This window comes from Oncorhynchus nerka, linkage group LG26 (genome assembly GCF_034236695.1).
Source record: "Oncorhynchus nerka isolate Pitt River linkage group LG26, Oner_Uvic_2.0, whole genome shotgun sequence".
NCBI classification, from domain to species: domain Eukaryota; kingdom Metazoa; phylum Chordata; class Actinopteri; order Salmoniformes; family Salmonidae; genus Oncorhynchus; species Oncorhynchus nerka.
In genome coordinates this window covers 15,253,840-15,266,582 of record NC_088421.1, presented here as the reverse complement: position 1 = coordinate 15,266,582, position 12,743 = coordinate 15,253,840, and the positions used below count along the sequence as shown (strand labels likewise).

At 46.5% G+C, this 12,743-nt stretch overlaps 1 protein-coding gene across 3 annotated transcripts in view; it reads left to right on the top strand.

Moving 5' to 3' along the window:
* LOC115123965 (noelin-2-like) overlaps window positions 1-12,743 on the top strand; it is a 165,002-nt gene that overhangs the window by 149,594 nt on the left and 2,665 nt on the right. For all 3 annotated transcript variants that reach the window (XM_065010147.1, XM_065010148.1, XM_065010146.1), the window contains exons 3-5: window positions 7,632-7,787; window positions 9,314-9,533; window positions 10,248-10,354. In XM_065010147.1, the coding sequence (XP_064866219.1) occupies window positions 7,632-7,787; window positions 9,314-9,533; window positions 10,248-10,354 (483 nt within the window). The remainder of the gene's footprint in view (window positions 1-7,631; window positions 7,788-9,313; window positions 9,534-10,247; window positions 10,355-12,743) is intronic.

Sequence of the window (12,743 nt, the reverse complement as noted above, 5' to 3'; positions counted from 1 at the left end):
CAGTGGGTCTGGCGATGAATATGTAGCGAGGGCCAGCCGACTAGAGCATACAAGTCGCAGTGGTGGGTGGTATTAGGTGCTTTGGTGACAAAACGGATGGCACTGTGATAGACTGCATCCAGTTTGCTGAGTAGAGTGTTGGAAGCCATTTTGTAGATGACATCGCCGAAGTCGAGGATCGGTAGGATAGTCAGTTTTACTAGGGTAAGCTTGGCGGCGTGAGTGAAGGAGGCTTTGTTGCGGAATAGAAAGCCGACTCTTGATTTGATTTTCGATTGGAGATGTTTGATATGAGTCTGGAAGGAGAGTTTGCAGTCTAGCCAGACACCTAGGTACTTATAGATGTCCACATATTCAAGGTCGGAACCATCCAGGGTGGTGATGCTAGTCGGGCATGCGGGTGCAGGCAGCGATCGGTTGAAAAGCATGCATTTGGTTTTACTCGCGTTTAAGAGCAGTTGGAGGCCACGGAAGGAGTGCTGTATGGCATTGAAGCTCGTTTGGAGGTTAGATAGCACAGTGTCCAATGACGGGCCGAAAGTATATAGAATGGTGTCGTCTGCGTAGAGGTGGATCAGGGAATCGCCCGCAGCAAGAGCAACATCATTGATCTACACAGAGAAAAGAGTCGGCCCGAGAATTGAACCCTGTGGCACCCCCATAGAGACTGCCAGAGGACCGGACAGCATGCCCTCCGATTTGACACACTGAACTCTGTCTGCAAAGTAATTGGTGAACCAGGCAAGGCAGTCATCCGAGAAACCGAGGCTATTGAGTCTGCCGATAAGAATATGGTGATTGACAGAGTCGAAAGCCTTGGCGAGGTCGATGAAGACGGCTGCACAGTACTGTCTTTTATCGATGGCGGTTATGATATCGTTTAGTACCTTGAGCGTGGCTGAGGTGCACCTGTGACCGGCTCGGAAACCAGATTGCACAGCGGAGAAGGTACGGTGGGATTCGAGATGGTCAGTGACCTGTTTGTTGACTTGGCTTTCAAGACCTTAGATAGGCAGGGCAGGATGGATATAGGTCTATAGCAGTTTGGGTCCAGGGTGTCTCCCCCTTTGAAGAGGGGGATGACTGCGGCAGCTTTCAATCCTTGGGGATCTCAGACGATATGAAAGAGAGGTTGAACAGGCTGGTAATAGGGGTTGCGACAATGGCGGCAGATAGTTTCAGAAATAGAGGGTCCAGATTGTCAAGCCCAGCTGATTTGTACGGGTCTAGGTTTTGCAGCTCTTTCAGAACATCTGCTATCTGGATTTGGGTAAAGGAGAACCTGGAGAGGCTTGGGCGAGGAGCTGCGGGGGGCGGAGCTGTTGGCCGAGGTTGGAGTAGCCAGGCGGAAGGCATGGCCAGCCGTTGAGAAGTGCTTATTGAAGCTTTCGATAATCGTGGATTTATCGGTGGAGACCGTGTTACCTAGCCTCAGTGCAGTGGGCAGCTGGGAGGAGGTGCTCTTGTTCTCCATGGACTTCACAGTGTCCCAGAACTTTTTGGAGTTGGAGCTACAGGATGCAAACTTCTGCCTGAAGAAGCTGGCCTTAGCTTTCCTGACTGACTGCGTGTATTGGTTCCTGACTTCCCTGAACAGTTGCATATCACGGGGGCTATTCGATGCTATTGCAGTCCGCCACAGGATGTTTTTGTGCTGGTCGAGGGCAGTCAGGTCTGGAGTGAACCAAGGGCTGTATCCTTCCAGAGGTTTCAGCGGTTGTGTTGTGGCTAATAATTTGGCTTTCTGAGACTCTTGTCCAGACCTTTTTCCCCAGCAGGGCACTGTGCTCTAACTTCTCATAGACACATCTCCAGCTCTACTGTACATACTAGACCACTGGAGCCTGGAGCCTGGCAGGAGACAGTATTGAGTTAGGGTTGGTGAGGGGAGTCTGTGGGTGGGAAAAAGATAGAGGGAGAGGCGGAGGGAGGGAGAGAGAGATAGGAAGGCCGACATTGATAGGGTGCTGAGAGAAGAGGAGAGGTGAGGTAAATTGAGATGCTGAATGGGCTGTGGAAGCCTCAGTGTATCAATGAGACACCTGAATTCTCGAATCTCATTCACACTGATAGCCATCTTTTCCCCTTCCTTTCACGTGTCTCCTCCACTCAGGTTTTTGACTGACACACACACACACACATTTGTGCCCACACACACACACACACACACACACACTTTTTTGACGAATGCACAAATGTGTGTGTGGGCATGGTGTGTGTGAGCTTGTAAGACAGCAGCTGTGAAGGACTACCGCTCCTGTCTTAAAAAGGCCAGACTAATGAGGACACCTGGGGTCAGTGGTTCTGTCTCTGAGCCACCTGCCCAGCATTCCATAGAGCCTAGCAGAGGAAGAGGAGGTGGGCTGAATGGAGCCACTCTGTCATCCAATATAACATCCTCATTTAAAACGCGCTAGACATGATCCTCACCTCAGACAGCAAAGGATATGCTAACAATGTACCATACAAAGTTCAATTATATCCAGAGATTGTAAAATACCACAATAAAATGCCACAATATCTAGCATCATTTGTAAAGGTGTACAAATTCCATACCCATGGTCATGGTTAGGGCTGTTGCAGTGATCATATTACCGCCACAATGACAGTCAAAGTCAATTGTAATGAGAGAGAGAGAAGAGCAATGCAATTAAGGACACAAGCCCATCGAAAGTGGAGAGAAAGACGATCAGATTAGAATGATCTTTCTCTCTCTCTCTCTCTCTCTCTCTCTCTCTCTCTCTCTCTCTCTTCCTCTCTCTCTCTCTCTCTCTCTCTCTCTCTCTCTCTCTCTCTCTCTCTCTCTCTCTCTGAATTTGAATGCATGCTGCCAAAGCTCACCACCAAAAAAATACAATAATAATAATTCCACATGACTGTTGAGTTATCTCCTCTTATGCACTGCATTTGTAGTACCCAACTCACTAACTTGACCATCAGGTCTAATGACCTGGTACTCAGGGCTCTAACGACCATCAGGTCCTAATGACCTGGTACTCAGGGCTCTAACGACCAGCAGGTACTAATTACCTGGTACCCCGGGCTCTAACGACCATCAGGTCCTAATGACCTGGTACTCAGGGCTCTAACGACCATTCAGGTCCTAATGACCTGGTACTCAGGGCTCTAACGACCATTCAGGTCCTAATGACCTGGTACTCAGGGCTCTAACGACCAGCAGGTCCTAATGACCTGGTACTCAGGGCTCTAACGACCATCAGGTCCTAATGACCTGGTACTCAGGGCTCTAACGACCATCAGGTCCTAATGACCTGGTACTCAGGGCTCTAACGACCATCAGGTCCTAATGACCTGGTACTCAGGGCTCTATAACGACCAGCAGGGACTAATGACCTGGTACCCCGGGCTCTAACGACCATCAGGTCTAATGACCTGGTACTCAGGGCTCTAACGACCATCAGGTCCTAATGACCTGGTACTCAGGGCTCTAACGACCATCAGGTCCTAATGACCTGGTACTCAGGGCTCTAACGACTATCAGGCCCTAATGACCTGGTACTCAGGGCTCTGACGACCATCAGGTCCTAATGACCTGGTACTCAGGGCTCTAACGACCATCAGGTCTAATGACCTGGTACTCAGGGCTCTAACGACCATCAGGTCCTAATGACCTGGTGCTCAGGACTCTAACGACCATCAGGTCCTAATGACCTGGTACTCAGGGCTCTAACGACTATCAGGCCCTAATGACCTGGTACTCAGGGCTCTGACGACCATCAGGTCCTAATGACCTGGTACTCAGGGCTCTATTGTCCCTCTAACCACTCTGACAGCAATGCAAATGCAATCAAAAATCAAATCCAACACTAATCATCAAAACAGTCTCATGCTTTTAAAACTCACCTCACTGTGATGATCAATTTGAAGAAAGAAGCTCAACATCAGGTTGAAACTGAGTGGACAACATGCTCATTGTGGATGTTGTTTCAAAGCCTAACACATCAAAATGGACTTTCTAAGGTGTTGATTCATTCAAAAGGCCCATACTATTAGAGCTTGTGAATACCATAGGCCTATATATGAGCCCAAGCCCGAACAAAAAAACGGAATTAAATTAACAATTGTGCTGTTATACAATACATAGCCAATACTCCAAAATGCACCAAATTCTAGTAATCGTCTTTGAGTTTGGACTGTAGTATTATGCATACTGGATGGTCTGGTTACCTTATGCTACGCTCCAAAATGTCTATCCTTTAATCTGGGAGAGAACGTATAGGCCTAGGCGATGCTATTGGTTAATTGATTGTGCAGGGCGGCTTACAGAGTTAGCCTACAATTATAGTGAATTTGTATTTGATTTTGAATAGCCTAGTAATAGGGCATTTTTTATATTTTCATAATGAATAGGCTGACACCTTTAGCTAGAGAATATCTCACCACGGTGCGTCTCCATCTCCTTCATTCCTGCTATATGCAATCCTGTGTGGAAGCAGAGTTTTGATGGTTGCCACTAAAAAGAGGAGGAACATATGAAAATATGATGAGAGAACAGCGCATGCAGCCTGAGGCAAAGAACAAAGCTCAAGTTCTTTTTGCAACTTTCTCAAATCATCAATAGCCTGTCGTCGCATCATGCAGCCCATATTTGTTTTGATTTAAGACATTCTAAGGTTTGTATCATTCACGAATAAAGTTGCCAAACAACTCTATATCTAGCATATAAATCTACTGTAGCAAATTATCATTTTTACGCTCAACATAGCCACTTCATATGCCCACTCTCTCCTGGATGGGCAAAATATCCTTTCTATTTTATTCAGCTAAGTTCAATTATATTCTTCATACTATAAAATCATATAATATAAACTAATGACATACTACTTATAAGCATATCTTGTCTGCTAAATGAACTAGCCCACAGCCTATGGCATGGCTACAGTCTATGTCATGGGCGCACAGCAAGATAACATACAGTAGGCCAACTTATTTTCAGTTCTTCTGAAATACATTTTCTTCATATCATGTTTCTTTAGACCTGACTAAAATAATAATGGATTTATTGTGATGGTGTAGATTAATGGTATTTATTAGACTTTTATGTTCCAAAGGCACGCATCAGAGGCTTGTATGCAGCTTGTATGTGTAGATGCCTGGAGGCGCTAAACATGTTTATGTTAATTAACTGTCAATTAACGCGAGCCCTAGGCCCGAGCCATGGTGTCCGCAGGTGACAGACAGACAGACGGACGGACGGAGGGACGGATGGACATTTAAACAGACAGACATTAAACAGACAGACATTTAAACAGCTTTTATCACCTCCCTCAGTGTGATAAGGAAGAGATATGGAGCAGCATCACTCACTGTGCTGGACCGCCAAACAGCAGAAGCAGATTGAACATGCATCTAAACCAGCCAGGAGGAGGAATATGGAACTAGCTAGCAGTCTGTGGTTAGCGTTAGCTAATGTTAGTGTTACCTCAAGGCCTCTCTGGGGATGGAGATACCGGTCTGTCACACCTGCCAGGACACAGTTTGTCTACTACACACAGTCACACACAACCGGAGGCTTCATAATACACACTACATGACCAAAAGTATGTGAACAACTGCTCATTGAATATCTCATTCCAAAATCTCATTCCATGGGCATTAAAATGGAGTTGGTCTCCTCTTTGCTGCTATAACAGCCTCCACTATTATGGGAAGGCTTTCCAATGGATGTTGGAACATTGTTGCAGGGACTTGCTTCCATTCAACCACAAGAGCATTAGTGAGGTCGGGCACTGATGTTGGGCGATTAGGCCTGACTTGCAGTCGGCATTCAAATTCATCCCAAAGGTGTTCGAGGGGGTTAAGGTCAGGGCTCTATGCAGGCCAGTCAAGTTTTTCCACACAGATCTCGACAAACCATTTCTTTATGAACCTCGCTTTATGCACGGGGGAATTGTCATGCTGAAACAGGAAAGGGTCTTCCCCAAACTGTTGCCACAATGTTGGAAGCACAAAATCGTCTAGATTCTAGAATGTCATTGTATGTTCTAGCAATAAGATTTCCCTTCACTGGAACCAAGGGGTCTAGCTACCATGAATCGCTACCATGAAAAAAAGCCCAGATCATTATCCCCCCTCCACCAAACTTTACAGTTGGCGGTATGCATTGGGGCAGGTAGCATTCGCCTGGCATCCACCAAACCCAGATTAGTCCGTCGGACTGCCTGATGGTGAAGCGTGATTCATCACTCCAGAGAACAGGTGATCTTAGGCTTGTGTGGGGTTGCTTGGCCATGGAAACCCATTTCACAAAGCCCCCTGATGAATAGTTATTGTGCTGATGTTGCTCCCAGAGGCAGTTTGGAACTCGGTAGTGAGTGTTGCAACCGAGGACAGATGTTTTTTACTCTCCTAGACGTTTCCACTTCACAATAACAGCACTTACAGTTGACCGGGGCAGTGCCAAAAGGACAGACATTTGACGAGCTGACTTGTTGAAAAGGCGGCATCCTATGACGGTGCCATGTTGAAAGTCACTGAGCTCTTCAGTAAGGTCATTCCACTGCCCATGTTTCAAGGAGATTGCATGGCTCTGTGCTCAGGTGTGGCTGAAATAACCAAATCGACTAATCATACTTTTGTATATAGAGTGTAATTCATGTACAGTACATACTTTAATACACACATTGAATTAACTATTCATTCAATGTACATAAATTAAAACACAAATGAATATTTCATTCTGTTAAAACTTCTTCGGGATCGGTGTCCCTTCCACGGGACGGTTGAGCTAATGCGATTAGCATGAGGTTGTAATTATTCTGTTAATGAGTTACATAAGGTTTGGCCAGTTGAACCCTGGCCAGTATGTGTGTGGGAGAGTGGGTGTGGTGTGTGGGTGGAATAGAGCAGTAGCAGAGTGTATAGTGAGTGGGTGGTTCCAGTGGGCAGATGTCCCAGTGGGTGGGCTGGACAGCTGGTGGTGAGAGGAGGACAACTAACTTCTGATAAGAGGAAGTGAAGGCAAAGTGCTGTTGGGAGTATGGCACAGCACACTCATTGTAATAAAAAGGAAAACACGGGCCACTGAATAAACATGTCATTTTGTGTCTGACTGCGCGTCTGTCTGTGAGTCTGTGGGTCTGACTCTAGCCCTGTTTATACATGGTGCTAACATGTGTCCATCCTGATCTTGTCTACATACTGATTGTGCCCACATGTCCAGAAATGTGTCTACACATGGTATTATAATGTGTCTGTTGTCCGTCTGCATTGTCACAAGAGTTCCTGGTCCCTTCATTTATTCAAATGATTTCACAGCTATTCCTTCAAAATAACATTTATTTATTGTAAGACACATATTGATGTAGTCAGTCAATGCCACCTCTCAATGATTTTAGAGGGAGAAATAATGACGATTTAAATGGTTTCTTTGTACAGATCGGTCTACACTAGTAGGATATCCAGACACGATGTGTGTCTGCCTACCTCTGGAGTTGGGCAGGATGATCTGTGTCTTTTGAGTGTCTTCACCTGTCAAAAAAAGGTGGGCACAATCGGGAATGTGGACAAGATCAGTACAAAGGACTCAAGTTAGAACCAGGTGTAAACGGGGATTCTGTATCTGTCTGTCTGTCTGTGCGTCTAACAGCATGTGTGTGTTTGACTGACAGGTCCAGAACATCACCCAGTCCATGGAGTTGCTGGACCTGCGGACCAACAGGGACCTTCAGTATGTGAGGAACACAGAGAGCCTGATGAAGGCTGTAGATGTCAAGCTGAAGACTGCCTCAGACAACCCCCGAAGCCTCAACCCCAAGAGCTTACAGGTAACGCACATGACATGCGTGCATGTGTCCATTCATCTGTACTGAAAAACAATCACACAGGTTTCTACGTGAAGCATATTTCTAAACTGTGTATGTGAACTTTCTGATAAGAACTGTCTATAGGAACATCCTGGACTCTTAGCACAGGCTTTATAACGTATACTTACAGCTTCCTCTACATCACAACACATAATGACACACTAACACTCACATAGCTTATCTTCAGTTATCTCACATAGCTATTTCAGTGTAATTGAGTCATGTACAGGAGGCAATTTGAGCACAATCTCTCCTGCATTATTAAAACCCCACTACCAAGCGCAAGTGTCTCTCTCTCTCTCTCTCTCTCTCTCTCTCTCTCTGTCTCTCTCTCTCTCTCTCTCTCTCTGTCTCTCTCTCTCTCAGTTAACAGCCATATATATTCACATGTATCTAATCCTTATCTTCCTACAAGCGGAATCTCAGGCTCCATTATCAGACAGCGTTTCTGTCTTGCTGTCAGCTGGTCCTTCTCACGCGTTTCTTACACTCTGCGGATATTAGATGGACCATAAAATGGTTTGATTAAAAGATGCTTTGAGAAATTCTTAATGTGTAAACTTGATTTACTGCTGGGACTCTGCACGGCAACAGGGATGGTCCTGGGGAATGGCCCTGTGGTGTTTCTCTCTCAACACGTTTTATTATTAAAGTCACTGCAATGTTTACGAAACCCCCCACCCCCATTAATCAATATATCTTAATATCACTAGCATATGCCAAGTCATGCAAATTCCAATAGCTTTCCAAATGTGAATAAATACTCACAATCCAATGGGTGCAGAACAAACTGCGTGAGTCTAAAAGCTGCATTTGACTTTCTGTGAGACGGCCTGATGAATGTGTGGGGCTCAACGTCGCCGTTGGCAGGGCACGGGAGATTAACGAGAGGGAATTTTTTGCGGGGCGAACGGGGGAAAATGAGATTTATAATGTGGCGCTGTGGGGCTGAGAGCTGCTCCATCACAAGATTTACGATAAACCTTAACAAGGAGAAAACAGCCCCCCCTGTGGCGGACTAGGTTTATTGACGTGGCTGCTGCTCCTAATAGCCTCACAGCACAGGACTGCACTGATGTACCTTAGCAGGCTACCTCTCCTCTCCTGCTGCCCCCTTCATCAATACACCACTGGCCTATGAGAAATCAGCCCCACCACCTCCCTGACAGCAGATCAGTCATAGATGTGGAGCTGAGGCTGGATAGGATAGATGATGTAGGTCCCCGGATGAGGAAGAATGCATTGGAGAATGAAACAATGGAGTCCAGGATAAACAGTGTGCATGAAAACACATTTGGGGATTTGTCATGAGAACGGCAACTAGCTCTGACATTGGAATGCAGTCAGTTACCATCACACACAAATCTGCCCTTCTGTTTGCTATGTGTGTGGCTTCTCTCTCACTCCTCTTTCTGCTGTTTTTCCTCTTTCTGAATCTAATCTTCCTCTTTGTCACCCCTCTCTCCCGCTCTCCATCCGACCCGCAGGAGTTGAAGGACAAGGTGACCCAGCTGCTCCCCCTACTGCCGGTGTTGGAGCAGTACAAGACGGACGCCCGTCAGATCAGCCGGGTGAGGGAGGAGGTGAGAAACCTGTCGCTGGTGCTCATGGCCATCCAGGAGGAGATGGGAGCCTACGACTACGAGGAGCTGAGACACAGGGTCCTGCTGCTGGAGACCAGGCTCCACTCCTGCATGCAGAAACTGGGTGAGGAGAGCGGAGGGTGGGGGGGTGTATCTGTGGAGATCCATAAATATCCATAAAGGTAAAGATCCAAGATGACATTATACTGATAGAAAGATGCTGACATCCCAACAGCATTGAATGTCTCCTGGCTTGTCATGGACTACTCTACTATGACTGGTTACAGGTAGTCTTCGTGTACATAATATAATACTGTGAGGGCTATTCACATTGACGAGGCAATGTAAGGAAAACCTAACACAGATCATTTGGAATATGTTCAGACTAAACGTATTTGTTCACAACCTGAGATGCTGTTGGATTTAGAATAACGGACTTACTGTTTTTCTCTATGAAGAGTCAAGCAGTGCTCTCTGAAAACACTATTATAAACACCAGAGTTCATAGGTTGCCACCTTTCCACCAGAGTACTTTTACGATCAATTTAATCCAACACATTGATGACACACTATCACCAAGAGCAAGGTGACATGTAGCTACAGTAGCTGAGACGCAGGATATTAATGGTCAACATTCTAGTGATGTTCATGTTCAGTACTAGTATTAAGCTGGATAAATGATCCAGTAATGGCCTAGAGACGCCCAGATAAATGATCATTCTCATGTAATATGTGGAGCTAAACTGATGATTTAACAGAAAAGGGGATTGCAGCTGAAATGTTGCCTTTAGCTGTTTAATATTTCACGATATTCTGTGTGTGTGTGTGTGTGTCGCAGGCTGTGGGAAGTTGACCGGCGTCAGTAACCCCATCACCATCCGTGCGTCAGGGTCAAGATTCGGGTCCTGGATGACTGACACCATGATCCCTAGTTCAGACAACCGGGTAAGTTTTCCTCATGAACACCATGCACGAACACACATTGGTTTTACTACCCTTGTGGGGACCAAAACAACCCTAATTGTAACCCTAAACCTAATCCTTAAGCCTAAAAAAGCACTTTTCCTTGTGGGGACCGGCAAAATGTCCCCACTCAGAATTGTCCTTGTTTTACTATCCTTGTGTGGTCTTCTGGTAACCAGGAGGATAGTAAAAACCAAACCACACACACACACACTGGCCCTTGACCCCCAAAACAGAGTTTATCACATGGCTTAGACTACAGCTCCACAGGACCCTCACAGGGGGGTTGTATGATGTAATGCTACTTTGGTGACAGACTATTTTGCCTACAGTCTGTCAGACTCCTGAGTCACTGATGGATGTCAGCCCTCCCTCCTTTCTCTCTCCCTCTCTCCCTCCCTCCCTCCTGTCCCATCCCGTCACAGCCACAGTACGCCTGCTGATTAATCATTCTGTCATGGGCGAAGAAATATACGAGTTGTTTAAGCAGAAGTTTCTCCAATCACCTGGGTAATTACCAGCAGTGTGACTGCCAGCCGAGCAGCAGAGCAGCAGAGCAGCAGAGACTGAGACAAGGATGTGAGCTTGGACACAAATGATATAGTAATGGGTTTTCCTAATTGGAGATGACATGTGGTCGCACGTTAACAAGACCCTCTGGTGTAGACAGGAGAGGAGAGGAGAGGAGAGGAGAGGAGAGGAGAGGAGAGGAGAGGAGAGGAGAGGAGGTACAGGGGGAGAGGGGGAGAGGAGAGGAGAGGAGAGGAGAGGAGAGGAGAGGAGAGGGAGAGGAGAGAGGAGGAGAGGGGGAGGGAGAGGGGTAGTAGAAGAGAAGAGGAGAGGAGAGGGGTGGTAGAAGGGAAGAGGAGAGGAGGGGGTGGTAGAAGGGAAGAGGAGAGGAGGGGGTGGTAGAAGGGAAGAGGAGAGGGGAGGAGAGGAGGTACAGGGGGAGAGGAGAGGGGGCAGGGGGTAGTAGAAGAGAAGAGGAGAGGAGGGGTGGTAGAAGGGAAGAGGGGAGGAGGGGGTGGTAGAAGGGAAGAGGAGAGGAGAGAGGAGGTAGAAGGGAAGAGGAGAGGGGAGGAGAGGATGCGTGGATGGGGAGAGGAATGGAGGATAGAAGAAATGAGGGAAGAGAGGGATGAGGGGAGGAGAGGAGAGGATAGACGTTTCGTTCAGTGGGGGGGGAAATGAAGATGGCCTTTCTCATCTTAACACTGTCATCATGTTCCAGACTAAATAAATAGAATGTTGTGTTGTGTTGTAGGTCATCGTCTCCCCCATGCAGACTACTGTGTTTAATGATCACGTTGCTCACTGACATCACATTAGAATTCATATCAGTCACTGATTCTATAGCCTATATACATCCAAGGAGTATCACATTAACGCCCATATCCATCACTGTGATCACATTTGGGAGCCGAAATGTCATTGGCTCATGAGAGTGAAATGTCATTTGCTCCATACTGCCTCCCAAATGCTACATGACAAAAAACCTCTCTCTCAGACATGCCTGTCTGCCTGTGCGTGTCCCAACTAGGGCTCAAGCAAAGCGCCTCCATGCTCTAGAGACTCGTTTAACAGTGATAACGGGAAATAATACTTCATGCTCCATAATCTTCCCTCCTCCATAATTCAGCTGCTATTCCAGCACCACCTCGTCTCCTGTCCTAACCCTCCCTCCCTCCCTTCCTCCCTCCGTCAGCCTGAAAACTAGTAGTTAGGACCTAAATCCTAGTCTGACACATTAAGAGCAAAAAGTACATATGTGAGCTGACTGTGGTTTAATTGAATCAATTAATAGTGGAGAGGCCAGGGGATGAGTGGAGATTGGGTCATGGAGGGGGCTGCTCTGTCAATGTCCTGATCCAGTCATTCTCAGTAGAGAGAGAAAAGACAGAAAGAGACGTTAACAGGATTGATTTTCTGTAAGTGTGGACTGGAAAAGGGCAGAGAGCAGTGTGGCTGGCTGGGCTGACTGCAGAGCAGAGAATACAGACAACTTCTTCACTCCCACACACACACACACACACACACACACACACACACACACACACACACAGTCTTGTACAGCTAACCTTGTGGGAACACACAATTCAGTCCCATTCAAAATCCTGTTTTCCCTAACCCCGACCATACTCTTACCCTTCCCTAACCTTAATCCTAACCCTAACCCAAAAACCTAACCTTAACCCTAACCCTAAAACTAACCCTAGCTCCTAACCCTAACCCTAAAACTAACATTAGCTCCTAACCCTAACCCTAATTCTAAACCTAATTACAACTTCTTCACTCCCACACACACACACAGTCTTGTACAGCTAACCTTGTGAGAACACACAATTCAGTCCCATTCAAAATCCTGTTTTCC